Source organism: Bubalus kerabau, chromosome 3 (assembly GCF_029407905.1).
Source record: "Bubalus kerabau isolate K-KA32 ecotype Philippines breed swamp buffalo chromosome 3, PCC_UOA_SB_1v2, whole genome shotgun sequence".
In the NCBI taxonomy this organism is placed as follows: domain Eukaryota; kingdom Metazoa; phylum Chordata; class Mammalia; order Artiodactyla; family Bovidae; genus Bubalus; species Bubalus kerabau.
In genome coordinates, this window is record NC_073626.1 from 144,763,111 (window position 1) to 144,791,069 (window position 27,959).

The 27,959-nt window shown below is 36.9% G+C and overlaps 1 protein-coding gene and 4 non-coding genes across 8 annotated transcripts; all 5 read left to right on the top strand.

Moving 5' to 3' along the window:
* Positions 1–4,127: 4,127 nt before the first annotated feature.
* On the top strand, positions 4,128–27,959 carry NOP58 (NOP58 ribonucleoprotein). Of its 4 annotated transcripts, none has more exons than XM_055573120.1 (15): positions 4,128–4,414; positions 8,750–8,826; positions 10,810–10,862; positions 14,842–14,963; positions 16,301–16,437; positions 18,142–18,206; positions 19,029–19,163; positions 20,192–20,337; positions 20,908–21,034; positions 22,584–22,747; positions 23,607–23,741; positions 24,196–24,257; positions 25,030–25,163; positions 27,100–27,266; positions 27,669–27,959. In XM_055573120.1, exons 1-15 carry the CDS (start codon positions 4,370–4,372, stop codon positions 27,717–27,719), a joined length of 1,620 nt encoding a protein of 539 aa, XP_055429095.1. In that variant the 5' UTR covers positions 4,128–4,369; the 3' UTR covers positions 27,720–27,959. The 4 variants fall into 4 exon arrangements, with proteins under 4 accessions (XP_055429095.1, XP_055429096.1, XP_055429097.1 ...); XM_055573122.1 differs by lacking the exon at positions 4,128–4,414 and adding an exon at positions 11,064–11,184 and having other exon boundaries at positions 8,757–8,826; XM_055573121.1 differs by lacking the exon at positions 10,810–10,862.
* LOC129648124 (small nucleolar RNA SNORD70) lies at positions 10,105–10,193 on the top strand. Its single transcript, XR_008712707.1, has one exon. It is a non-coding gene; the product is annotated as a small nucleolar RNA SNORD70 (small nucleolar RNA).
* On the top strand, positions 10,958–11,044 carry LOC129648123 (small nucleolar RNA SNORD70). The gene has a single exon (XR_008712706.1). It is a non-coding gene; the product is annotated as a small nucleolar RNA SNORD70 (small nucleolar RNA).
* LOC129648139 (small nucleolar RNA SNORD11B) lies at positions 20,391–20,476 on the top strand. The gene has a single exon (XR_008712721.1). It is a non-coding gene; the product is annotated as a small nucleolar RNA SNORD11B (small nucleolar RNA).
* Positions 21,179–21,262, top strand: LOC129648136 (small nucleolar RNA SNORD11). The gene has a single exon (XR_008712719.1). It is a non-coding gene; the product is annotated as a small nucleolar RNA SNORD11 (small nucleolar RNA).

The following is a 27,959-nucleotide window of genomic DNA, read 5'->3' on the forward strand; positions in this document are numbered from 1 at the left end:
CTGTTTTTGTTTGAGAGTCAGTAATTTATAGGACAGCTCAAGGTTTCATTTAATTTGGGATCCAGAGCTGGATCCTGGCTTTGTCCTGCTTTGTTTTCCTTTTTCCAATGTTCAAAGTGGTGTACGCGCCGAAAGGTATGCGTGGGGGTCCGCCTGCTTGCTGCTTCAAAGCCAGTAAACAGGTCAGATTGGTGGAAAGGAAGGTTAGCTTTATTTCAGATGCCGACAACTGGAGGGGCAGGTGGAGGGTGACAGACATCTGTCCAAAGGCCGACTCTGCCCTTCCCCCCCAACCCCCGCCCCCCAGCCCACAAGGAGAGGGTGAGAACTTTTATAGACAGAGTATGGGGGAATGGTTACATGCAGAAACAGCACAGTCATCTCTAACAGTCATCTTCAAATTGGTCATCACTGGTCTGACTACCATCATCTTGGTTGTTTTAGGTACAGTTAATCTTTAGTTCCTGGGTGCACTTGTTCCCATTTCTTTGCAGTCAATTCTCAGAATTGTGGTAGCTCAGGTCCTGGGTACAGTCTGGCCATCAGGTAATTAACTTCTCCACCTGAGGTTTTAGTATCCATAAGACAGCTCACAGAATATGGCTCAGAATATTATCTACAGCCCTTGAGAAAGAACTGAAGGTCCATGACTATGCTTAATGACTACATTATTATTTAGTCTCCTTTGCTGGTTTTCCTTTGTTTCTCACTCCTTTGTTGGCAAAGTAATGTCTCAGGTTTTTAATATGCTATCTAGGTTGGTTACAGCTTTTCTTCTAAGGAGCAAGCATCTTTTAATTTCAGAAACTCAATTCTGGCCATGTATTCAGAGCTGATTAGTTAGAGGGAATGCTCATTTTGTCCAAGCTCAAAACTTGGACATTTCTCACTCCTCTGATTAAACTTATTCTTTGACTAAAGTTTTCCACAGGCAAAAGGCAGGCAGAGGACACGATGGGGGGCAAGCACCATATGGTCCTGCTCCGTTTCATGTGTGTATGTTTATTTCCTATCAGGGGGATGCAGTATGTACGCTTATCCTTAGTAGAAGCAGTCAGTGTCAATTTAATTTCACATTTCTTTAGTTTCCTTCTTGACATCTCCCTCCACTAGTCTATCTGAATTATTATTTTATCTTAATTAAATTGCATGGTAACAAAGGCCATTTACTGAGCATTTATGTCAAACAAAAATATTATCTTATTTAACAGTCACAAAAACTCTGTGAGGTAAATGTTACTCTTATTTTATACACACACAAAAAAAGTACCAAAGAAGTTAAATCATTTACTCAGGGACCCAAAGACCTATAAGTAGTAAGAGGTGAGGCTGAGCTTTAGACTCTTGCTTACTTCTGTTGTATCATTTTTATATTGTATTAATTGTCTTTCTCTACCAATCATAGGCTCCTTGACAGCAAGGATTATGTACTTCACGTCTTTGAATGACTAAAACAAAATATATGATCTAGTATGTAGTCTCCCGCATTGCAGGCAGACGCTTTACTGTCTGAGCCACCAGGGAAGCCCAGTTTGTTGTAGGTATATTAAAAATTATGTATCTTTTAGAATTTTATAATTGTTTAACACACATACATCTTATTTTTGAAAAAATAGTAAGCTCCCTGCAGGCAAGGAATGTAGAAGTTAAAACAGAAATGGTAATGTCAAAGGTAAATGCCAGCTGAGGGTCTGCCTGGGCCCATACTAAGATGTGGTTTAGGATCTGGACCTCAGCTTTACAAGTCAGTTCAGTTCAGTTGCTCAGTCGTGTCTGATTCTTTGCGACCCCATGGACTGCAGCACACCAGGCCTCCCTGTCCATCACCAACTCCCAGAGTTTACTCAAACTCATGTCCATTAAGTCGGTGATGCCATCCAACCATCTCATCCTCTGTGATCCCTTCTCCACCCACCTTCAATCTTTCCCAACATCAGGGTCTTTTCATATGAGTCAGCTCTTCACATCAGGTGGCCAAAGTATTGGAGTTTCAGCTCCAGCATCAGTCCTTCCAATGAATATTCAGGACTGATCTCCTTTAGGATGGACTGGTTGGATCTCCTCGCAGTCCAAGGAACTCTCAAGAGTCTTCTCCAACACCACAGTTCAAAAGCATCAATTCTTTGGCGCTCAGCTTTCTTTATAGTCCAACTCTCACATCCATACATGACTACTGGAAAAACCATAGCCTTGACTAGATGGACCTTTGTTGGCAAAGTAATGTCTCAGGTTTTTAATATGCTATCTAGGTTGGTTACAGCTTTTCTTCTAAGGAGCAAGCATCTTTTAATTTCAGAAACTCAATTCTGGCCATGTATTCAGAGCTGATTAGTTAGAGGGAATGCTCATTTTGTCCAAGCTCAAAAGAACATGATGCATGGGCAAAACCATATTTTAGCTGGTCAGAGATGAGACTTTCTTAGACTGATTTGTCACCAGAACACAGATCACCTTTGTGTTCTCTGGATAGAGTAGTCTCCAAAGTTTATGTCTCAATGTTCACGAAACCCTAGAATGGACCTAGACAGGAACTCAATTGAAACAGATGCATTTGATTTACATAAGGCCCATGGGTATGATAAGGGAAAAACTTGGGTTGGATTACTTAACTTCTCTGAGAAGGAAAATGATGGTTACAATAAGAGTATCTACTGCCCATGTTTCTTATGAAGACTATATCACATGACAAGCACTGAAAACCAACAAATACACTAGTTGGTACACTGATAAGAATTCTAATTCATTAGGTCATTTGGAGTCACTCCAATACTGGTCCTACTGTTCTGAGAATATACCAGGCACCCTCCTGCCTTGTTGACTTTGAATATGCTGTTCTGTTTGCCTCTTTTCCTCTATGTGTCTTCATTTATTCAAATGTAATCTTCTTAATGAAGCCTTTCCTATCCTAAAACATCTACTTCTCTCCTGCTTTTCCTCTGTACTATCTATATTATCTACTACACTAGATATTTATGTATTTTCTGTTTCTTCTTACTAGAATGAGCTTTCCTGGTGGCTCAGTTGGTAAAGAATCCGCCTGCAATTCAGGAGACCCTGGATCGATTCCTGGGTCAGGAAGATCCTCCTAATGAATATTCAGAACTGATCTCCTTTAGGATGGTCTTGTTGGATCTCCTTGCAGTCCAAGGGACTCTCAAGAGTCTTCTCCAACACCACAGTTCAAAAGCATCAATTCTTTGGCGCTCAGCTTTCTTTGTAGTCCAACTCTGACATCCAAACATGACTACTGGAAAACCTTTCAACATGTTGCAACTGAACATTTATAAGCAATCTGCCTACAGGGCCTGGGAAGTGGGGAAGGAAATTTTATTCCTATTAGAAGCCACACTGGTGGAATAAAGGAGGTACTAAGACTTAAAAGACCCAGAAAAGCAAATTATACTAAAACAGGGACATAAAGTCTAAGCATACTAGAGTCCTTGCAGCAAAAATGGGAATGGCCTACATATATTTGAACAACATCTAGGTTATAAAAATCAGTTTGGCCAGAGAAGATTACGGTTACGAGTGTTTTCAGATAAACTGACAGTCGTGGCACTCTGAGGACTTCACATCTAGGCAGGGCAATCGGGGAGTAAAGTCTAGTGGCTAGCATTTCCCAAATTCCAGTTGCTTAAGGCAAACACAGGAGACAGCTCCGCATTTCTCTCAAGGTAAAATACATCATATATGGGAGTTCAAAAATCAGTAATCAGAAGCGAAGTTTTTCGCTTTCAGAGTTCCCTGAGCCTAACAGTGTAAATGGAGAAGGCAATGGCACCCCACTCCAGTACTCTTGTCTGGAAAATCCCATGGACGGAGGAGCCTAGTAGGCTGCAGTCCATGGGGTCGCGAAGAATCGGACACGACTGAGCGGCTTCACTTTCACTTTTCACTTTCATGCATTGGAGAAGGAAATGGCAACCCACTCCAGTGTTCTTGCTTGGAGAATCCCAGGGACGGGGGAGCCTGGTAGGCTGCCGTCTATCGGGTCGCAGAGAGTCGGATACGACTCAAGCGACTTGTCAGCAGCAACAGTGTAAAAGCTCGTATTGTTCGGAAGAAATCTCGCGATATTTTTGTGAGTTCCTTTGGCGGGAACATACCGGAAGTCAGGGCGCTCTAAGTGGTACGTCATCTGGCGGAAGTGAGGTCATGTCCCAGAGGCCTTAGCGAGGAACTCTCCCGTTCGGGAGTTCAGCTTGTAGTGTGGTGTGGAACGTTTAGGCAACGTGGTTTGCTTCTTTGCGGGAAGGCTGGTCTTTGGCCGGCTACGGCCTTACGGGCCTTTGGGGACCATAGATTTGGTCTTTTTTCACTGGTAGGAGAGCTCGCGGCGAGCCGCGCAGCGCCCTGACCCGTCCTCACCATGCTGGTGCTGTTCGAAACGTCCGTCGGCTACGCCATCTTTAAGGTCTGTGGGAGATTGAGCTCTTGGAGGGGGAAGGCGGATGTTGGGCAGGAGATGAGAGGGAAAGCTGTAGGAGAGGACGACAGTGTTCAGAATTGCGTGGGTGCCTTTTCTGTACCCCTGCTCTGAAAGGAAGGGGAAAACTTTGGGCCTGGGAGGCGCATGTTTCAGTGAACACGTGGCCGCGCTGTTGGGGGCGTCGGGTTTGGTAAAAGGTTTTGGCCCAGTTAGGTGCAAGATCCGTGTTAGAATTTTACCGGTCATGGTACCTGGTTTAGATTTTGTTCTGAGAGTTTTCAGGAATGATTGGAAAGTTTTAACAGAGAAATGACCTCATCTAACTTTGTTAATGAAGTTTCTTTGCGCAGAATAGGAGGTAGAACTGACAGGATTGGCTGACGGATTTTAAACTATGCGAGATTTGCGTTTAAAAAGTTGGGTGTGTGGAGGTAGGGAAGGAAAGAAAAGTTTTAGGGATTTGGGGGCTAGGGAAGGGGAGGATAATAGAATTCCAGTTTGGGCTATGTGAAGCTTTCGCTGTCTGTTAAACTTGGAAATACAAAGGGTCCTTTCAAGTTCGAAGCCCAGAGAAGAAATCTGAGCTGGAGGTAACCAATTTGAGTTCGCTGTTTTAATAAGGAAGGTTAACTTTCAGTTCATCAGCAAGGAAATAATTGAACAGTGGGACGTGCATATAGTACAATGCTGTTGAGATGTTAGGAAGAATGAGGTAAATTAGGTGCCACCCACGTGCCTGGCACTCGAGCTCTAGGAATATAGCAAAGAAAAAAATGTTCATATGTACGGACAAGGCAAAAGAAGTTCTAGATAAAATATGTGGTATGATTCTAGTTATGAATTTTAAAACTATGTGGTGTGGGTGCAGAGAGTCTGGAAGGGTACATACCAAAATACTTGGGGACGTTTTTCGTTTTATTTTTCCAAGATTCTTTTGACATTTGAAAATATACTTCTGTTTGCATGTTAAAGTAAATGTTTGTTATTTTTAAGTAAACCAGTAAGATAATTAACCCAAAGCTGATTTTGCTTATTTTTCCTCTCATTGTTGTCTGAGATTGTAATATTAGCAATTTTAAGAGACTAAAGTGCCTTAGAACCTGTCAACAGCTCTATTAAGCTTTCCCCCAGCTTCCTGCAGTCTTTTCTAAATTCTTAGAGTTCTGCACGTGCCCCCAAATTTTCTTAGCCAACATAGTCTATTGTATTTTGAGTCCTGTGGATGAATTTCATCTAAATTGATGTTGATGTGTACTGTCGTGATCTGGATGCTAAGAGGGTAACTTTGCACTGTTAGTAGTTACCTCTAATGGTGGGGCGGAATTGGCTTAGCAATTGTGTGGTTTCTAGATCTGGGTCATAAAGTGTAAAGTCATATGATGAATTGTTGATTTCTGTTAATAAAGAGAACTCTCCATAAAACTAAGTCTTGAGTATTCTATTGCAGTTTTTAATGTTATGTGCAAGTTTTTTTGTTCAAAATTGTTAATTTTTTTTCTATAATGTAACCCAATATTAGAAATAACTAAAGGCTTGAATATATTAAAATATGCTTCATTTATAAATATTCAGTATTAGTAGCAGTTATTGATTCTGAATAAAATAGACTTCCAGAATATTCTGGATAAGTGATGGTTGCACAATTTTGTGAAAATTCCTAGAAAGTAAATTGTACACCTTAAAGGGGTGAATCTTACTGTATATGAAATATCTGTGTGTAAATATGCAATACAAAGTTGTTAGCTCCCTTTCCTATGATCTTTCAAAATGCTGGAGTATAAAATTATTAATATATTGGTTGCCTAAAATTCATCCTTGAATGAGAATCCTTTAAGAACATTTTTTCAGACTTTTGTTTTTTAAGGAATACATTTTATCCATATATACACAGTGGTTCAAAAAGAATTTAAAACTTTAAAACATTGTTACTCCTTAATGAAGTTATATGTAAATGCAGAGAGAATACCTAAAAGAATTATTATTTGTAGACCATTGCAAAAACTCAAGCCTGTGTTCCTTATGTCACGTGGCACACAGAATAAGACTCAGCGTTCTTGAGCCTTACTATCCCAATCCTTCACTATCCCAGATCTTTCCTAGCTGTGCTTCCCAGTGTGGTAGCCAGTAGCTGCATACAGCTGTGTGGGTGCATGCATGTTTAGTCGTTTCAGTTGTGTCCAACTCTCTGCGACCCTGTGGACCATGGCCTGCCAGGCTCCTCTGTCCATGGGATTCTCCAGGCAAGAATACTGGAGTGGGTTGCCATTTCCTTCTTCGATTCAGCTATGTAGCACTTGAAATGTGACTGGTAAAGCTGGGGAGATGGCATTTTTAATTTTAATTCATCAGTCACATTGTACAGTGCTGCTGTGTAGCATAGTGTTGTGTGTTCCTTTATTTTTTGAGAGCTCACAGTTCTTATGTGAATACCAAAGTTCCTATACAACATGATTACCAAGCAATGTATTTTTCCAGCTTTATTGACTATAATTACATACTGTGTAACTCACTTTTGTAAATGTAAATAAGTACATATAGTGCTTTTTATAGTAAAATAACAGTATAACAGCAGCGCTAAAGATTTTAGTGGTAACAATAGCTAAGCTATTCATTCCATCTTAATTCAAAATGATAAACTCTAAATGAATTTTGCATACTAATATTTCAGATTTCCTTGTCTGAAAATGAAGGATTAAAAGTTAGAAAATAGAAAATGTAGCCTAATTTTATTTTTTTTCAGACGTCATGTTTGTTTCAATATGTTGCCCACAAATGGGAACATAACTGTAACCAAGGTTTTGTTTGAAGACCTTTCAGTGGTCATGATTTCACTACATTTCCTTTGGTGCTTTAACTTAGTGAATACTGATAATATCTCTTAAATATGTCAGTTTTGTTATCCAAATATTACCTTCAAATATACTTGCTTTTCAACTAGAAAAAAGGTGAGTTTTACTCATGAGTCATATCCCCTATTTGGTGGTACATATCCTCTCAGCAATCATTGGACTTTGGGTATGGTTGATCACATTCTGAGTGAACTATTTTCAAAAAACCACAACTATTCTGTGAATTATTTCAAAAAAGTAACTTTAATTACCAGTTTCAGTGCTTTCTTGAGATTTGATGAAATGTCTTTGGGTTCTAGTTTTCATGACAAAAATAGAACAGTTCATAGCTCGTTATTTTTTAATATGAAAGTGTGGTTTGCATTTACTACTTCATTACTCTGATTCCTGTTTTTCCAGTTCTGTAAATATATTTGATTCGGCTCTGTTGGGGGTTAAATTGAAACAATGCAAATCCTTGAAATCATCTTGCCACTCTGACAGAAAATTTCTTGATGTTTTATCATTAAATATGTATTAGGCTATAACTGGGAAATAAGTCTTACTCTATAAATGTTCTGTGATGTTAAGGATTTGATGAAATGTAGTTTAGCAGTAAAGCATAATTTTTCATTGATCAGCTAACTTTCCATAAAACAACACTTGCAAAAAATATATATGTATGTCTATAATACTGTATTTCATCAAATATAATATGCCATTATTTTACACTGCTGATTAATCTGACCTGCTATCAGTTGTAAGACATCCCAGTTTCAAGGTGTTATATAAATATGGGGGAACTGCATTTTAGGACAGGTACTACCTTAGCTTATATTTGAACAGTTGACTTCTCACCTAGTATTGGTGAGGAAAATAAGAACTTACATTCATTCTTGATTTAAGTGAAACTGTTAGAAGTTCTTGAAGGCATTTTGACAATATGTCTGTCAACATGCATTTCTTATATGATCGTTTAACTCCACTTTCAGTAATTTGTCCTATAGAAATACATGTATACATATACAAATACATAAAGGGTATAAATGATGCTATATTCATACAGTGCAATTCTTGTTAAAACCTAGAATTACGTCCATGATATGTTAAGTGTATAGCACGATTCCCAAAAGTACACGTTAATAAAATGTAGCATAGACAGTCAAAAAGTCTTGAGGAATATATACCTAAATGTTAATGACTATGTTTCATAGGTAAAAGTGCCCCTTTTCCCCCTTCCCATGTTAAAATTTCTTACGTCAGAATGTGTCTTAGAACTAATAGTATCTAAGTTTTAGAGAAATCCTTAGTAATTTCATATTAGGGAGATCATAGCAATAAATAACAAATCTTCTGTAGAAAGTAGGCAGATTTTTTATTTTTTTGATTTGTGAATATGATAGGCTTTGTGAAGGGGTCAAGGGGCTCTCTAAAAATAGAAAGTTTTTAACAAATATCCAACTCAATTTAAATTCCATCCATTTATTTGCAGGTTTTAAATGAAAAGAAACTTCAAGAAGTTGATAGTTTATGGAAAGAATTTGAAACTCCAGAGAAAGCAAATAAAATGTAAGTCTTCATGAAACTAAGAACTTAACAGTTAACATTTAGAGGTGTTTGTTTTTGTTTTTGCCTTCTTCTGCGAGTTTGTGTGTCCGCCTCATTCATATAATATATCCATAACTTTTTGAACTCAGCTTCAGGAGTAACAGTGGTATGAGCCTAATTATTAGATTTTTTATCTGGAACATAGGCTGTCTCAGTTAATTTGTGTTAATTGCAGATGAGATTGGAAGCACCCCAAAATCACTATTTTGTAAGATGTTTTGAACTGTAAATTGATTGTGAATTAAGTATAAACTTTAAGGTAATAACTGTCAAAAGCGTGGGCTGTGGGAATTTCCTGGTTGTTCAGTGGTTAGGACTCAGCACTCTCTGCCAAGGGCCTAGGTTCAGTCCCTGGTTGGGGAACTAAGATCCCACAAGCCACAAGATGTGGCCAAAAAGGAAAAAAGCATGGACTGCTAATAGATTTAACTTACAGATTCTCTTAGTGATATTCAGATGTTTTTGAACTTAGTGTATTTACTCTTCTTGGCTAATATTTCCTAACTCACCCTAAAGTGGTTAAATAACTAGCTAATAAATCCTAGAAAGACAGACTTGTTGTTCCCCAAGATCTCTGGACAAGAAAATAGAGTATGATAACCTTCATACCCAGATTAAGAAATGAGTGGTGGGGGAGAAAGCTGGCTTTTCCTCAAGGTAGAGTCAAGAAGGCGGTTTCACCACCTGTGAATCACCTTGTAAAATAGCCCATTTGGTGAACGTGGTCCTTAGGAAGGACCTAACTAATCTCTTGATTGTATCCTTGAATGCCAAAGCATATGTGACAATTCATCTGCTAATGCTAATAAAAACTCACTAGAATCAAAGGAAACTACTTAACCTTGCTAAAGAGTATTGAACCCAAAGAGATGTCATACTAAACTATTACAGAAACATGGTATACTGGAAAACTGTGCTTCAGAGTAATGCATATAACATGATTGCATTTTTGTATGTATTGTACAGCAATATATGTGTTTATGCAAATATAGAGATGAATAGATGCCACTTCAGATGAGTGAAATTGGTGGGGAGGTGAGGTGGAATAAGGTGAAATAACTGCTTTCTTCTTAAAAATCTTTGTATTGTTAAGTGTGCATTTGAGGTGCCACTAGGATGCTCCCCGACTAGGTAAGGGAACAGTATTGCTGAAGATAATACTGCTTTAGACTCAGTGGAAGACTGGTTTTGGTTTTCCCTTTAAAAGGGCTATATGGTTTCGTTGTTTGAGTAACCCGATTCATTGTTGTCGATGATGTATTCTTGTTGGACCTGAATTTGCATGATCTAACTCAAATATTCGTCACTACCACTGAGACAACAATGGGTTAACAATGTATTTGTTTTGATATAAAACAGTGTTGCCTTGCACATAAGTGAATAGGGAGGAGGAGGGAAAGTGAGGTTAGCAAAATTTAGATCTAACTGAGTTATTTTTTCATGGCACTTGTACTAGATGGACAAATCAGTGTCATGAGATTCTCAAACTAAGACAGACCCTTACACCTTTTCTATCCTATATAGTAAAAGGCATCTGTGTCTAGCTTTAAGCAGCAGAGGTTATGTTGAAGCTTCAACATCTTTCCTGTTTAGATACGGTGGCATACTTTTCTGTTGTTGTTCTAAAGGAAAGGAACGGAAAGTGAAGTCACTCAGTCATGTCCGACTCTGTGACCCCGTGGACTGTAGCTTACCAGGCTCCTCTCCAGAGTACTGGAGTGGGTTGCCATTTCCAAATCTGTAATAGTTCCTCTGAATGTTACTAGCCTAGCATTTAGAGAAATTGGTCATTTTATGAAGTGTCTACCTTTGCAGCAATATGCAGTGGCAGGAAAGTTTCTTTTATTGGTGTATGCCTTGGAAGCAGTCCACTACCTCTCCTAAATATGTGGCATTTGCAAAATCAGTGTGCCCTCATAACATTTTTTTTTCCCTTAATTCTAGAGTAAAGCTGAAACATTTTGAGAAATTTCAGGATACAGCAGAGGCATTGGCAGGTAAAATCAAAGACTAGCTCTTTTGTTTTTTAAATACTGGTAATTTGTTATTCTTATAAAGAAATTGTTTGCTTTAGTTGCCTAAGTTAATCTTATTCAATGTTGTCAATGATGCATTCTTTTTGAAACTGAATTTAAGTGATCTAACTCAAATTCGTCACTACCACTGAGACAACATTGAGTTAGCTTTTTTTACTATAGGGCTGGTTTTTCCCCTACATGTGATGAGAGGTGAGAAGTGGTTAAGTTGATCTCCCTGTGGAAACCCAACAGCGTAATGCTGAAGCACAATTCAGTAAAAGCTGTTCTACAAGGGATCAAGGTAATGTCAAGTCCACGGGTCTCTGATTTTTTAAATTCAGTGGTAAAGTTGAGAATAGCTAGGATTTGGAGTTGAAATAGTAAGGCAGCTCTCCAGGTATATACATTTTTAAAGTTCAAAAAGAAAGCACAATGTTATTAAAAGATTTAAGAAAACTAAAGAGGTGAGGGGGGGCATTGTGGGTTTTTGTTTTTTAAAGAAGCATACATAAGTTTCCCTAAAAGGGCATGATTTTTTTTATTATTTAGAAGAATGGGTGATGACTGTTACATCCTTCAACTAGTCCTAGTGATGAGACAGCAGATACAGAGTAGCGTTTACTAAGTAGGCTAGGCAGTAGGCACTTGATTTTCTTTTTGGCTGTGCTGGGTGTTTGTTGCTGCACTGCAGCGAGTAGGGGCTATTCTTTGTTGTGCTTATTTAAGAACAGTCTCTAGGGCACATGGGCTTCAGTAGTTGTGGTGAAGAGACTTAGATGCCGTCGGCACATAGGATCTTCCCAGACTGGGTATCGAACCTTTGTCCTCCTGCATTTGGCAGGAGGATTCCTCACCACTGAACTACCGAGGAAGCCCAGCACTTGGTTTTCTAATGTTCTTTTAATGCTAGGGAAAACAGGAAGATTGAATATAAAACTTATCATGAATTTTTCAGTTGCTTGAATTCTGTATCTCAAGTCAGCTAACTACTTGGTGGTATATTTTGAAAATGAAGGATCATAAGGAAGAATATGGCTAACAGTTAAGCCCTAAAATTCATTTGACTGATCCAAATAATTTTTGTTCACCCCACAAGACAAGGGTAGTTCCCTTATATAGTGAAAATTAGGAGTCTCATTAAATAATGTTGGCATATCAATGGACTGCCCCAACCTTGGCAGAGGGGTAAGCGGAAGGAGGAGTCAACAGTAGGGCCAATTTTTAAAATAGTTCTAGGGCTGCATAGATCAATTCATTAAAGCCTCATAGAGCATAAATATGGTCATTTTGGCCTGGGGAAAAATTTTAAAATGTAAATTAAAAAAAATTTTTTTAAGATAGTTCTCTTCATCACAGTTTTAAAAAAAAAGTATGGGTAGAATTTTGGTAGTGTCCCAAGTGAAATTGTGTTAGCTGTTCTTCAACTCTGGGGAGCATTATTTGTATAGACTGATTTGAATGTCTCCTCCTGGAGTTGTAAAGGGCTGTAGCTCTGATCTCAAGTGCCCTTGGTAAGAGGGAGCACCGGACAATTGTGGGATCTTAGTTCCCAACCAGGGATTGAGAGGTTATCTCATACTGACTCATTTGAGAAGACCCTGATGCTGGGAAAGACTGAGGGCAGGAGGAGAAGGGGACGACAGAGGATGAGATGGCTGGATGGCATCACCAAATCAGTGGACACGGGTTTGGGTAGACTCCTGCATGTTGGTGATGGATAGGGAGGTCTGGTGTGCTACGGTTCATGGGGTCGCAAAGAGTCGAACACGACTGAGTGACTGAACTGAACTCATACTGAGCTTTTGGTATTCCTTAAAATAATGTCATATAAATGGAGAAAATGTCATGCTAGATGAGAATTTAAAATCAGTCCCAGACTCTCTCAGTCTAAATTCCATGAGGGTAAAGGCTGTGTTGTTCACTGTCAAATCCCTAGCACATAAATATTTTTGGGTAAATGAATGAAAGTAGTGAGCCCTGCCAGGAATCTGGTCTTAGAAACCTACAATGACTTTTCCCATCTATTTTTACCAGAAAGTTGAACTTGATCACCTTATTATTAGAACAATCCTTCCTGGGAATTAACTTCCCACTCCTTGTTAAAAGGCAGTTTTGATATTACAGAACTGAAACTGAGTGATTGTAGGTGTCAGGGTATACATTTAAAACTTGTAGCCTAAGAACGAGTCTGGGGTGTGATGTCAGTTTTATATTGGTCTCAGAAGCTAAAATGTGCTATTTGCATGGCAAGATTTTTAGTCTTGGTCATACTTTGAAGTTGCATGTCTTACAAACAGCCACAGTAAAATTTGGGGCCAGCCTAAATTTGGATGAAGGGAAAGATGCTGAGGGATGCTGAAGAGTGCCTAATAGAGAAAGGGAAAGATTCAGCTTCCCCTTATCCCTGTCACCATCTTTGTATACCATCTACATATACCATATACCATCTACACATACCATATACCATCTACATATTATGAAGAGTGATTAACAGGGTTTTTGATACAGGGAAGATAAATAATCGTGAATGTTAGAATAGGATCTAGAGTAGAAATTTTTTACTTTTAAGAAATATTAAGGGAGAGCACTAGGTTAGGTTAAAGTGTGAAAGTAAATGATAGGGAAGATTGAGAGCTAGAGGGAGGACATTGAATAAAAATTTTTAATTATAAAAGATTAAACACTTGTAAGGAAAGATTTCAGTTATTAGAGAAATGTAAATTAGAAAGGAGTCAGTGTTTCACAATATGTAAATTGTTAGAACTCAACAGAAGTAGTTTGAATCTTGGCTTATTTTTAAAGACCTCTTTGTGAGGTGTGTGTGACAGCTAGATCACTTTTGTCCTCGCCTTTCATCTTCCAGATACCAGATGAAATGGATTTGAAATTCAAATGAATGGAAATTTGGTCAGGAGGAAAGAACAAGTACCTGGCTGATTAAGCACAAACTGCCTGACCTTTTAGAAATTGTGACAGACTTTCTGTCAGGCATACTTTAAATTTGGCCAAAACCCAGACAGATACCAGAAGAGATGTGGGTCCAGAGAATCTCAGTACAGGTCTAAGAAAGGAGGATGAGAGTTAACAGTAGCACATTTAGAGCTTGCCAAAAATGAAAAGAGTCTCGAAATCAAATTGGCTGCCCTCAGTAGTAATTCCCCAATCAATGGACATTGATTAGTAGTAGAGGCCTGTTGGCACATTTGGATCAAGGATTGGCAAAGATAAGACCCCCATTCAGGCATGCTTACAATGTGGCAGAACCTTCAAAATGAATAAATTCCTTTTTACCAGTCATGACAGGATTTTTATGATATTTCACAATCCAGAACATCAGATCAATTGATGCATAGTGGCATGCTGCTGCTGCTGCTAAGTCACCTCAGTCGTGTCCGACTCTGTGCGACCCCATAGATGGCAGCCCACCATGCTCCCCCGTCCCTGGGATTCTCAAGGCAAGAACACTGGAGTGGGTTACCATTTCCTTCTCCAGTGCATGAAAGTGAAAAGTGAAAGTGAAGTTGCTCAGCCGTATCCGACTCTTAGCAACCCCATGGACTGTAGCCCACCAGGCTCCTCCATCCATGGGATTTTCCAGGCAAGAGTACCGGAGTGGGGTGCCATTGCCTTCTCAGATAGTGACATAGGGGAGTGAATCTATTTGCTATTACAGAACAGATTATTTCTAACGTATAATTCTGAGCTCAGAGGGATTGAGTGATGTATAGGGAAGGAATGCTGGATCTGGTTTAACTCCTGGTTCTCGAGTGCAAATGAGGGTGGGAAGATCAGATGAGATTATGAAGTTTGTAATGTTTATCATTTCATTTCAGAAGTAATGTTAAAATCAGCTTTTGAAATATGTTGTCTTTTTTGCTTTATTTATAAAATTTAAATAAGATCATGAGCTTTGAAGATAAAGTTTTGAGTTAGTTCTTTTGTTTTTCTTCCTAACAAGCATTCACAGCTCTAATGGAAGGCAAAATCAATAAGCAATTGAAGAAAGTTTTGAAGAAAATAGTTAAAGAAGCCCATGAACCCTTGGCTGTGGCTGATGCTAAACTAGGAGGGGTTATAAAGGTAAAGTTACAGTTTTCTTTAGCCTTCTAATCAGAGCTGACCTTTGTAATGAATGAAAAAGCCTGGCCTTTGTGATGAATTGTTTTTTATAAGTTCTCAGGATTGAATTCTTGATTCCCCCCCCCATACTATGTAATAATTGGTTTTCAATGTGGTTGTTAAAACTAAGGATATATAAGTAATACCTCAGATAAAACACTCTATATATCCTGCCATATTTTTGTTTAGGGACTTTTTTCCTTTCAATATAAATGGAATCATATCTTTTTTAGTGTATATGTTTATTAGAACATTTTACTGGAGGTAGAGTTGCTAAAAATTAAATATAAAGTAAGAATGGAAAGAAAGATTGGATAGGTAGGCCCCAAAACATGAAAAGCAGGACATTTTAGAAGCCAGTTGTGATGGTTTGATTTTCAGTAGTTACAGTAGGTCTTACAGTGCAAGCACACGAACATACCTCTCATTCTTTTTTCTTATTTTAATTGAAGTATAGTTGATTTATAGTCCCCTCACTCTTGAAGTAAGGATTAATTCCTTGTAGGTATTTGAAGGTAGCAAACTGGTGACAAGATTTGAGGGTTTTTTTATTTTTTTAAGGTAGGATTGTGAACTTGGTATTTGTTTAGGTGGGTTATTTCTAATACTGTCACGTAATAAAGTTTCTGTACTATCAATCTCATCTTCATATTTTTCTGTTAAAAACATAAAGCTTTAGCATAAAAAACATACACATAGAAAGGCATATATAGAAAGGCATATAGGAGGGCAAATTGCTGACTAGTGGGATTATGAGTACCTTTTTCTCCTTTTCAGTTTCTCCATTTGAAAAACTTAAACTGAATATCTCCTGTGTAAATACTAAATATTTGTTTCTTTTAAATGTGATGTAGCATTTGCAATTTTGCATGCTTGTCATTTGCATTTGATGAAATACAACTGTAGATTTGTATGGAGTTAGCAAATACCCTACAAAGTGAAAAAAATGAAGGCTTGCAAGACAGGTTCATTCCGTTTGTATGAGGTATATAAAGATTTATGTGTATTTGTACTTACATACATTAGTGCATATTTTGAAAGTACCTCAGGGACCCTGACTGTAGGGAAAGGACCTGAGACCCAGATCTATTTATGGCTGTTGATTCATGTACACAGGCTGCCTTTCTAGAAGCTTATACCAGTTTTGACCTCCACCAACAGTATGTTCAAGTGATCTTCCCACACACATACCCAAAACTGCTTTTATGAAACTGAAAAATGTATATGTTTAAATCAATGCTATTTTAATATTTAGGAGAAGTTTTCTGTATTTAATACACATGTTCTTGTTCATATAGGAAAAACTGAATCTCAGTTGTATCCACAGTCCTGTTGTTAATGAACTTATGAGAGGAATCCGTTCACAGATGGATGGGTTAATCCCTGGGGTAGAACCACGTGAAATGACAGCTATGTGTCTTGGGTTGGCACACAGGTGAGATTTACTGGAAGATAGTCATCTTATTTTTACTTAATAATTATATAGCATGTTACAAATACTAATGTAATCCTCAAGAATCTAAAGAGGAACATAGTTATAGTATCCTCATTTAACAGATGAGGAAATTGATGTATAAAGTCATAATAGCTGGTAAGTGATGGAGCCATTATTTCAACCCAGGCAGTTTGGCTTCATTGTCTGGGCTCTAAACCTCGTGATGGTACACTCTACCTCTCCAGCATTAGATGCTGCAATTCTTGGGTCCCCCCACCGGCGCCCCCACCCCCACCCTCCCGGTTTTACATCTTCTAAATCATTTGCTACTCTCATCTGCTTGGCATCTCCCTGAACTTTCTCATCTGCTAATGATCTTTCTGTTCTGCTTTGTGTGTGTTTGTTGTTTTACTCTGATTTTTATTCAGATTTTTCTTGAGGCAAAGAGAAACACGTTAACCTATCATGTTTAACAAGAGGTCATTGGAACAGGCATTTCTGTGATATATGTCTTCCTGAAAAACATGGCATTCAGTGAAATTTCACTACAGTACTAGGGTTTGTGAAATGAAAAGATTGTGGGTAAAAGACTCAAATCCTATGTAACTTTGTAACCCGAAAGAAATGTTAACAGTTAAAAAGACATGTTGGAACTTCTCTCCAGGCTTCACTGCACAGGGCATAGGTTTGATTCCTGGTCAAGAAAGTAAATTCCCACATGCTGCCAAAAGAGAAAAACAAAGTTTATATTAAAGACAATATATATGACAAGTATGTATTAAATACTAAAGAGACTTTCTTGGTGGTCCTGTGGCTAAGACTGTGCTCCCAATGCAGGGGCCCTGGTTTGATCCCAGGTGAGAGAACTAGATCCTGCATGCCACACTTAAGACCTAAAGCAGCCAAATAAAAATACTTAAAAAAAAAAATACTACATAAACAAAGGCCTTTACCTTTGAATAAATAAAATATGAGCATAGATTAATGAAAGGATTAAAGTGAGTTTTATAAATGAGCAAAATGCACAAGAGTCAGGAAAAACTTTTTAATAAACTTTCCTAAGAGAGAACAAATAGCTAAATTGAGTTAGGATCCAAATTAAGATTAATTGGCATTGTGCACAGTAGTCGCTCTCATCTGAGGCAGTCAGATATCCCTCAGAAGACAGGTGGCAGTTGGGTTGAGGCTGGGGATGTTGTTGCACATCAGACAGTGCCCAGAATAGCCCCCACAACAAGTAATCAGGCCTCTGTTAATAGTGCCAGGATTAAGAAAACCCGTATGTACGATATTATTGTTCCATGGCTTTCTTCTCTTTGGATGTTTATGAAGAGAAGAAACTGCTGTAGTTTTCTCACTGGTGGTATAAAACATTAAGAATGCTGCACAAATTGTGTCATATGAACCGGTATGACTTGGACTACACGATATTATCCTATTTGTCATCATAAATGAATTCATGTTACAGAAATGTCGGTTATAACGAGACAGATGTATTGTTTTCTTTCTAAATGTGTGCTTTGGGATCTTGAATGTTACATTCTTGTTTAGCTGATTTTTCCCATGTAGAAAAAATAATGTAGCTCCAGAAGAGGGGTTTGGGTAAAAGTGTTTTTTTTTGTTTTTTTTTGTTTTTAAGATGTTAATTAAATGCTTTTCCTAGATGCTGTTTTAGTAATTTATGTTTTTCTCCCTTCTCCCCAGCTTGTCCCGATACAGATTGAAATTTAGCGCTGATAAAGTGGACACCATGATTGTTCAGGCAATTTGTGAGTATAGGACATGTGAGGTCTAACCTGTCTCTTCATTGTGGTTTTTTCCTCCTATTAAAATTGTATCTTTTATGATTGTTGAGGAAGAAAAAGACGAGCTAGAAGTTTAGTAAGTAAATTGGGAAATGCAGAATAGAAAATTGGAAAACTAATTATAATTTGACTACTTGGGGATAATAGGAATTACGCTACACTATTAATGTAAGCTGACTGACTAATATTTTTCCATGAAAAATGATAAAACCTTAAGATATGGGTGTGGGGTATTTTTTGCTATTATATATGTAATAAATCATTCGGTGATTTTTGGACATCCAAGTCTCAACAGTTTCAAATTTTAAACATTTCTTTAAATAGCAGTTGTATTTCCAGGTGTGTATGCCCCCAAAACTGAAAGGAGTTACTTAGTTACTTATGCAGCTATGTTCATAGCATCGTGCTTCAGCTAAAGGTAGAAACAATCCAGATACCTGTTAACAGACGAAGGGATAAACAAAGTGGTATATGCATACAATGGAATATTATTTATCCTTACAAGTTCTAATACATGGTACAGCATAGATGAATTTTGAAAACACTGTGCTAGGTAAAATAGACTACTTGCAAGAAGACAAATATTGTGTGATTCCTCTTATGAGGTACTTAGAATAGGCAAATTCATAGAGGGAATAGAAGAGATCAGCAAAGGCTGGAGTGGTGAAAATGAGTAATTATTTCATGGGTGCAGAGTTTCTGTTTGGGATGATGGGCTATTTCGTCACAAGTTTTTTAAAAACCCTTTTAAGTTCTTGTTTTCTTTTTCATTTTAATCTACTGCAGCCCTGTTAGATGACTTAGATAAAGAACTAAACAACTACATTATGCGGTGTAGAGAATGGTATGGCTGGCATTTCCCTGAGTTAGGAAAAATTATTTCGGATAATTTGACATACTGCAAGTGTTTACAGAAAGTTGGTGAGTAACTTTATCCTTTAAGGTATTGAAAATAGTGATTTATTTAAATCCTAAAACATGAGTTACTGGTTTTTTAATTCTCTTCCCAGAGTTTTTAGTCTTGTATGTTTGAGGAGTATATCCATATTAACATCTGCTAGATTTCAAAAACAAAATTTGATTTCAGTGGCCTGCGCAGTAGAGGACATAGTTCTCTAATTTGGTTTTTCTTGGGCTTCTTTTTAAAAAATTTTTTTGGAGTATAGGTGGCTCAGTGGTAAAGAATCTTGTCTGCCAGTGCAAGAAACACAGGAGACCTGGTTTGAATCCCTGGGCAAGGAAGATACCCTGGAGGAGGAAATGGCAACCTACTCTAGTATTTTTGCCTGGGAAATTCCATGGACAGAGGAGCCTGGCAGGCTACAGTCCATAGGGTCACAAAGGATGTGACTAAGCACACACACTCATTGTGTTACTTTTTACTGTACAGCACAGTGAATCAGTTTTATATATATGTATCCACTCTTTAGACTTTTTCCATGTAGGTCATTCCAGAGTATTAAGTAGTTTCCTGTGCTATGTAGCAGGTTCTTATCAGTAATCTGTTTTATATATCATAGTGTGTATATGTCGATCCCAATTTATCTGCTCCCCACTCCCCTGAATTGGCTTCTTACGGTGAATGTGTCTGACTGAAGTTGCCATTAATAAGGACAACTGTGGGACTGGGAAGTTTCCTGAAATACATTAATAGTGATTAATATTAACAATAGTATTGCTATCTATACTGTTAATATTAAATTGTATACTATTACTATAATAATAATACTAGTAGAGGAACCTGAGGACTGTTCATAGAATGAATTACTTTAATCTCTAAAATCAAGCCCTTACATGTGTAAAGTTACTTGGTCAAACTTGTTTGCTTTTTGTTTTGTTCAGGCATCCCTTTCATTGGCTTATCTCTACTTTTTCTTTTGACTCTTTGGTGGATTTTATATAATTTACTGAAGAGTGATTCTCCCTCATCCTCTGCAAACATTCCATAGGCGATAGGAAGAATTATGCCTCAGCTCAACTTTCTGAATTATTGCCAGAGGAAGTTGAAGCAGAAGTGAAAGCAGCTGCAGAGATATCTATGGGAACCGAAGTTTCCGAAGAAGATATTTGCAATATTCTGCACCTTTGCACTCAGGTACACTATGCACATAGGGAAACTCGTGGTGGTGGTACCAGCTCTGTAATTTCTGATGGCAGTGATGATTTTTAAATGTATTGTTCACCTGATAAATAAATATGAAGGTGTTCAGTCACTACCTCATCTGATGCCGTCTTGACTTATATACTTGCAGGGAGAAATATATCCTAAAATGAGGTTAAAGGAGTACTGTCTAGTTGATTTCTATTGTTAGCAGTATCTGAATGTTTATAGCCTGTAATTTTTACCCCTCATTTGAAGATAGCTATATGACAATCACAGAGGATGACACAAATGTCTAGCCTTTCGAGTTTTTTTTTTTTAACAAATGTTGATTAACATTTTTAAGCAGTGTATTAGGTTTACATATTTGTCTAATTTTTAAATATTAAAATTTCACAACAGCCTTTTTATAGAAAACTGAGGTAAGGAATGGTTAATTTTCCTGGGATTGTACAACTAACTGCTCTGTGATCATTTGGGGCTCTGATGTTTTAGACATGTGAATTTTATACTGCTTTTACTCTTAAACTATTTATGCCTTACTCATTTTGTTTCTTAAACTAGGTGATTGAAATCTCTGAATATAGAACCCAGCTTTATGAATATCTGCAAAATCGAATGATGGCCATTGCACCCAATGTTACAGTCATGGTTGGGGAATTAGTTGGAGCACGACTTATTGCTCATGCAGGTGATGATTTTAATATAATTTGTAAACATGGGTATTGAGAGTTGTTTTCTAGGTAGGATCTTATTTTCTTTTAAACTGGAGTTTAAAGATAAATCTGGGTAATAAGTAGAAGTGAATGGTGTATGTGCGAGGACTAAGGACCAAGTGTTTGATGATGATTTTTATTTGTATGCCTGATTTCCTTTCGGATAGTGAAGGCATCGTTAGTCACTACCTCTTCTGAGACACTTGTGGTCCATTGTCAGAAGTTTGTTTTGGTTAATTAGAGTAATTGGATGAATACAGGAGGATGAAATCAGGTTTACCTCATTTTACTGTGCTTCACAGATACTGTGTTTTTTAAATTCATAGTTTGTGTTAGCCCTGTGTAGAACAAGTCCATTGGCATCATTTTTCCAACACCACTTGTTCACTTCATGACTCTGCCGTATTTTGGTGATTCCCACAATATTTCTAACTTTTCCATTCTTAGATTTGTAATGTTGGTCTTTGGTCAGTGATCTTTGATGTTACTACTACAACTTGCTAAAGGTTCAGATGATGTTAACATGTTTTTAACAGTAAAGCATTTTTAAATTGAGGTATGTACATTGTTTTTCCAGACAATGCTATTTCATACTGAGTAGAGTACCCATAACATATAGCTTCAATATGCACTGGGAAACAAAAATTAGTATACTTAGTTTATTGCAACACTTGCTTTATTGTGGTGATCTGGAACGAAATCCACTATATCTCGAGTGTGCCTGTATATACTATTGATAGAGAATTTATTTACATCAAAGTGTTTAAACTAGAGTACTTCTTTTACCTGCATCATTAATCAGAAAAATAGGACATTCACATCTCCTCAGCTTCTAGGTTGCTCATCTGGGCTGGTTTTGTTGTCTACATCTGAAATTTCATAGATGTAGCTAAATGAGTAGCAGGAAGAGATGCAGGGATTAATAGAAATATATGTTTCTTGAATTTTAAAAATGTATCTAGTGGTTGAGCGACTATTAATATTGATATTCTCTGACAGAAAATCTGTGCAGCATATCTGGCAAAGCAGCAGCTTTTGATGCCTGATTATAGATTGTGTTTATATCTCCTCAGCATGAATTTATCACATCAGTTTACTGAGATGCCTTAATAATGAGTTTTTCATTTACCTATTATTTTAATATTTAAAGGAGTAGAATATTTCATGTCTAAAATACGTCTCAGAAAAATAAGGGCTATATTGGATGATGTCTGTGAATACATAAACTTTGAACTCTCCCATGGTATGCTACTGAAATGTGAGGTAGTGATACCATCTCTTCAGGCAAATAGGTATGATTAAACAGATAAGCTTCAGTTTGCCATAGACATTCATCACAGACCTCTGCTTGTGGTGCTAATGGATGAATCACAAATGCTCAAGTATCAGGAATTTGGGCTAATTCCAAACTATAAAATCCTGTATTATATCTGATTTTTATATACTCTGTGGCTATAATACTTAGACTCCAGGTCTTTTGTATTTGGAAGAACTTTCCTCAAAGTTACTACTTTTCTTTTGAAGGTTCTCTTTTGAATTTGGCCAAACATGCAGCTTCTACAGTTCAGATTCTTGGAGCAGAAAAGGCACTCTTCAGAGCCCTCAAGTCTAGACGAGATACCCCTAAGTATGGTCTCATTTATCATGCTTCACTTGTAGGCCAGACAAGCCCCAAACACAAAGGAAAGGTGAGTTACAATTTTCCTGGTGCAGGCCTTTTTTTCCTCCAAATGATTTTGATCTTATTCTGGTGGTCAATAAATCTTTGTTGTTTCTTTTTCATCAAATAGAGAATTGTGAATTCTTTAAACTCTAGTGAACACTGAAAGAAAAGGTTAGAAGATAAAGTGTTTGCTGTTTTAGTACTTTTCCAGACTCCCATTCATTGGTGGGCGGGGGTAGGGTGTAGCCCATCAGAAGTTTTCTGTGTGGCAGGAAATCAATTTAACATCAATGTTCATGACCCGTTTTAAAATGATATCACATACACTGTGCTAAACACTGGATAGGCCTTTGGTGGATGCTTTTAATAGCCCTATAAGTTGTTAGTGTCTGTTTTACAGAGGAGGAATCTGACGCTTAAAAATACTTTCAAGCTTTTATACATACCTAGTTTAACAGAAATTTTATAAAATTTAGAGTAGCGTGATGAAAGAAATAAATGAAAATGAATCAGTAAAATGAAATGTTATTTAGCTTAAAAGGGGGGCAATAGTTAACTGTGGATGACCTCATAATGTAGGTCTAATATCACATAGTAAAAACGAAAAGATGGGAAAATGGCTTGAGCTAGTTTTAGGCATGAACTACTGGCAAGATCTTTTCCGTTAGCCATCACATGGTGGCAGAGGTTCTAAGAGGAGGTGAACGGCTTAAATATGGTTTACAATAAATATATTTGTAATTCCTGACTTTTAAAAATTCCTAGAGTGACTCATAAAGTCGGTGATTGAGCTGTAGTGTTTTCATGAATAAACTGAGTGATTTTTTTTACATTTCAACTTGGAGTATAGTTTGAATGCATCTAACTTCAAGTTCTTTTGTTAGATTTCTCGGATGCTGGCAGCCAAGACTGTTTTGGCTATCCGGTATGATGCTTTTGGTGAGGATTCCAGTTCTGCAATGGGAGTTGAGAACAGAGCGAAACTAGAAGCCAGGTTGAGAACGTTGGAAGATAGAGGGGTAAGAATCATGTTCTGCACATTGTAGAAATGTTACCTATCAAAAATTAATAAACCGTAGCTTATGTACATTTTCATTTTACCTGCTAATCAGTTTTACTTTATGATACATTTTAGTATGTCTGATATTGATACATTCTATTTCTGCTTACTGTTAAAAGAGTTTCCCTAGTATGTGACTGTGGTCTAGTGGTTAATTAAGATCTACCTGCCAGTGCAGGGGACATGGATTTGATCCCTGGTCCGGGACGATCCACATGCCATGAGGTACATCTCATGGCAGAGCCACAACAAAAGAAGCCACTGCAATGAGTAGCCCACACTGCAACTGGAAAGTAGCCTATATGTAGCAACAAAGACCCAGAGCAGCCAAAAAAATAAATTATTGACATACTAATGTATATATTATAAAGAGATTATCCCTTAGAAAACATTAATAATTTTTCTTTTCTTAGATAAGGAAAATAAGTGGGACAGGAAAAGCATTAGCAAAAGCAGAAAAATATGAACATAAAAGGTAAGTTGAGTGTATTTGGGGGAAGCATGTATGAATAATTTTTGCTTAAAGAGAGTCAGAAGACAAAAGTCTAAAAGCAGCTAAGAAGCATAAGTATTCAGACCTCACTATGAAATTATAAAAAATATTTGTTGGGAGAAGTGTTTTTGTTCTTATTTAAAATGTTCAATACTGATGAAGTAGGTGGTGGTGATGCAAATAGAACATGGGTAACAATTTGAAAACTGTGTGTCAAGAGCCTTAATTATTTCTTTTTATCTTGTTAGAACAAAAGCAGGTATCTTGGTTTTAGGGAATCTTTATCCATATGGATCCCTTCTTATTCCTCTGCCTCTTGTAATCTTGTGAATGGAGTATTATTCTGTATTAAACTTGATTCAGGGCTTTTTTTTGTTTTCACTGAATTGCCCAGTGTCCTAAAACTTGAATTGGTTCAGTTTTTACTTTCTAGTATAATCATTTGGTTTAAAGAGATTTCTTCCATTTTTCTTTTTTAATTGAATATTTCTTCTGTGCTATAGTTACTACATTGATTACTAAATCAGAATTCATTTAGTTCACTTCTCGTTAAATGTGATTGACCTCCCTAGAAAATAGGTAGACATCTCTTTACCTTTTGGAGACTTAACTTACATAAACTTCCCTAAAGTCACTAAAATTAAAGTGTGGTATGCTCATGTATTACCTAATGACCGTTTCCTTTAAATCTCTTTAGAATTAATTTGATTATAAGCATTTGTAAAGATTTTCTAAGATTCTGTGGCTCTTTCAGTGAAGTGAAGACTTACGATCCTTCTGGTGACTCCACATTATCAACCTATTCTAAAAAACGCAAGATTGAACAAGTAGACAAAGAGGATGAAGTTATTGAAAAGAAGGCCAAAAAGGCCAAGGTTAAAATTAAAGGTTAGTTTGAATTTTGTTAATGTCATTTCTATTCCTGTTGCATAAGAAGTACAGAATTCTGGGGACGGGGGTGGGGAAGAAGTACAGAATTCTGTATGACTCAGGGAACTCAAACTGGGCTCTGTAACAACTTAGAAGGGCAGGAAGTGGGAGGGGTATATGCACACTTATGGCTAATTCATGTTGATGTGTGGCAGAAATCAAACCAATATTGTAAAGCAATTATCCTTTGATTAAAAATATATAAAGAAAAATGGGGAAAGTGCATACCATAGAACTTTATTATGAAACCACCATATTGGAAGCTAATTCTAATAACCATCTTCTCTAGGGAGTTAGAATATTGTTAAATTTATCATATTTCATAAGAGAAATAGGAAAAGCATCTCTTTGAATATATAGGATTATATATTAAGTGTATCAAAACTTTAATTTCTAACGTGAACTATTTTGAGAGTCAGCTTAACAGAGAAGAAAACAAGGTATGTGGTTTCTAAATTAGTAGCCGAAATATTTTTGTTGAGCATAGAATTGATGCCGCAGTACTTCATTGTTTCTGTTACATGAAAAGAACTAGAGTAATAACCTACCATCAGAGTAATAGTTAATAGGTGCTCCCCAGTGAACTAGGCTCACTTAAGTTGATAAGTAAATTCCCCCATTTATTAGCTGCACTTGTGTTGAGTGCTTAGCATTAAAGCAATTACCGATTTAACGTTTAGTTTCTAAATAGCTTAGGGGTCAAAAAGCACTATCAGCAAATGTGGACTTCTGCTCTGCACTGAGTGAAGAAAACATAAGCAAGTTATTTAACTCCTATGTTTCATTTTCCTTACTCAACAAAAAGAACTGTAAGCCCATTAGTAGATTTGAATCTTATCTTGTAATATTCATTAAGCTTTTCAAACTTAACCTTCCTGGATCTTTGCCACTCCCAATCCATTTCTACATGATATTCTCTGTTTTATAAATGGGAATCCTGGTTGCTTTGGCCTTTAACATTGACTTGTCTTATAACCCAAGTGTATTCTGGTAGCACATCCTTTTAATTCTACTTGGAAAGTATTTCTAGCACCTAACCATTTATCATACTCATCACTGCCATTCTTAGCTGCAATGGCACTCCCATTGCCTTCTCATCTAATTCTATTCCTTTGGTCACTCTGCTCCAGCCACACTAGCTGCCTTGCTATTCCACGAACCTGTCAACTTCCCTTCTCTTCTAAAATAATCTTAGTATTTGGTCTTCTCTTAATGTGGGATATTTTCCCTCAGTATAGATGAATCATTCACTTCCTTTTTTAGGTATTTGCCTAGCTGCCCTGTATAAAATGTCCACAGGAATTGCCTTCATTTGTGCTCCTTTCTTTGTTTGCTTTTATCCTTTAGACTGTTTACTAAATAAAATATTTTATGGTGTACCTTTTTTCTCTTTTTTGATGTATTTCTTAGTAAAATAAAGGGTTTGCAAGGGCAAGAATTTTTGTCTGTGCTATTCCTTGCTGTATCTCCAGTTGTCTAGAACAAGCCCTAGCATATAGTAGGTACTAAATGACTGTTTGGTCAGTGAATTTCTAATGATAGCTACCCATTATTGAGTCCTTATTTTAATGTGCTAAGCGTTTATGCTAAGCATTTTGCATAAATTTTCATGTGTTAAATCAGCAAACCCTAGAAACAGTCACAGGAGATAGACATTACTAAATTTTAAAAAGAATGAGGAGGTTGGGTGTACAGAGGTATTAAATTGCTTACTATCATTTACTGTTAGTACTATTATACTAGGTAAATATTTGAAGGACATTTACAGCTATAAAATTATATGTAACGAACATTGGAGAGTTGACTATAATGTTGGGAAAAAACATTCTCAAAGGGGTTTGAAGGGAGAGAAGCCTGATACAATGTTAATTGTAGTATTTTTACACTTGTTCAGTTGAAGAAGAAGTAGTAGAAGATGTAGAAGACACAGAAGAAGAAGGAGTACAAGTTGTAGAAGAACAGGAAACATCTGTGAAGAAGAAGAAGAAAAAGGACAAGAAGAAACACGTTAAGGAAGAACCACTTTCTGAAGAAGAGCCATGCACCAGCACAGCAGTTGCTGTATGTTTGTTTTTAATTATTAATATTTTATTGACATGGGCAGCGTTTCCATATTTTATTCTACTCTGTATGTTAGAAATGAACAGGTAGTTTTTTAAAAAACATTTTTAAAAATGGTTTCATTAAAGAGAAACAATTAAAAAACTCACTGTTGTGTTTGGAACCCCCATGTTATAAAAAGCCGCTTCCCAAACCTAGAATCTTATTACAAAATGGGTTTGGTCTGAAATGGAAGAGAATATCATTTGCTGCAGATCACGGAGGTGATTTTTAGATTTTAGTCTTTGTTCCAGGCTTGTTTTCAAGGGAAATAAAATAGACTGCTTTTTATAAAGAAAAGTTATTTTTAGTCACTTGTACATTTCCAGCTCTTTCAAAAGCCTTCTTGTTGATTATTTTCAGAGTCCAGAGAAAAAGAAGAAAAAGAAAAAAAAGAAAGTTAATGAGGACTAATGGAAGGAACCATTCTTTCAAAGAGTTCATAATTGAATCACCTGGATACATCATGCTTACGATGTCAGAAATATACCCAAGATACTCTGTAAAATAATTGATGGGAGGTTGGATGAGAAAGAAAGATTAATCATTAATAACATTTCATACCTATTTGTGTCTTGACATACTTTATGTTAATTTTATTATGTCATCATTTCTTAGGATATTTGTTATACAAATAAAAATATTTTCTTTGTA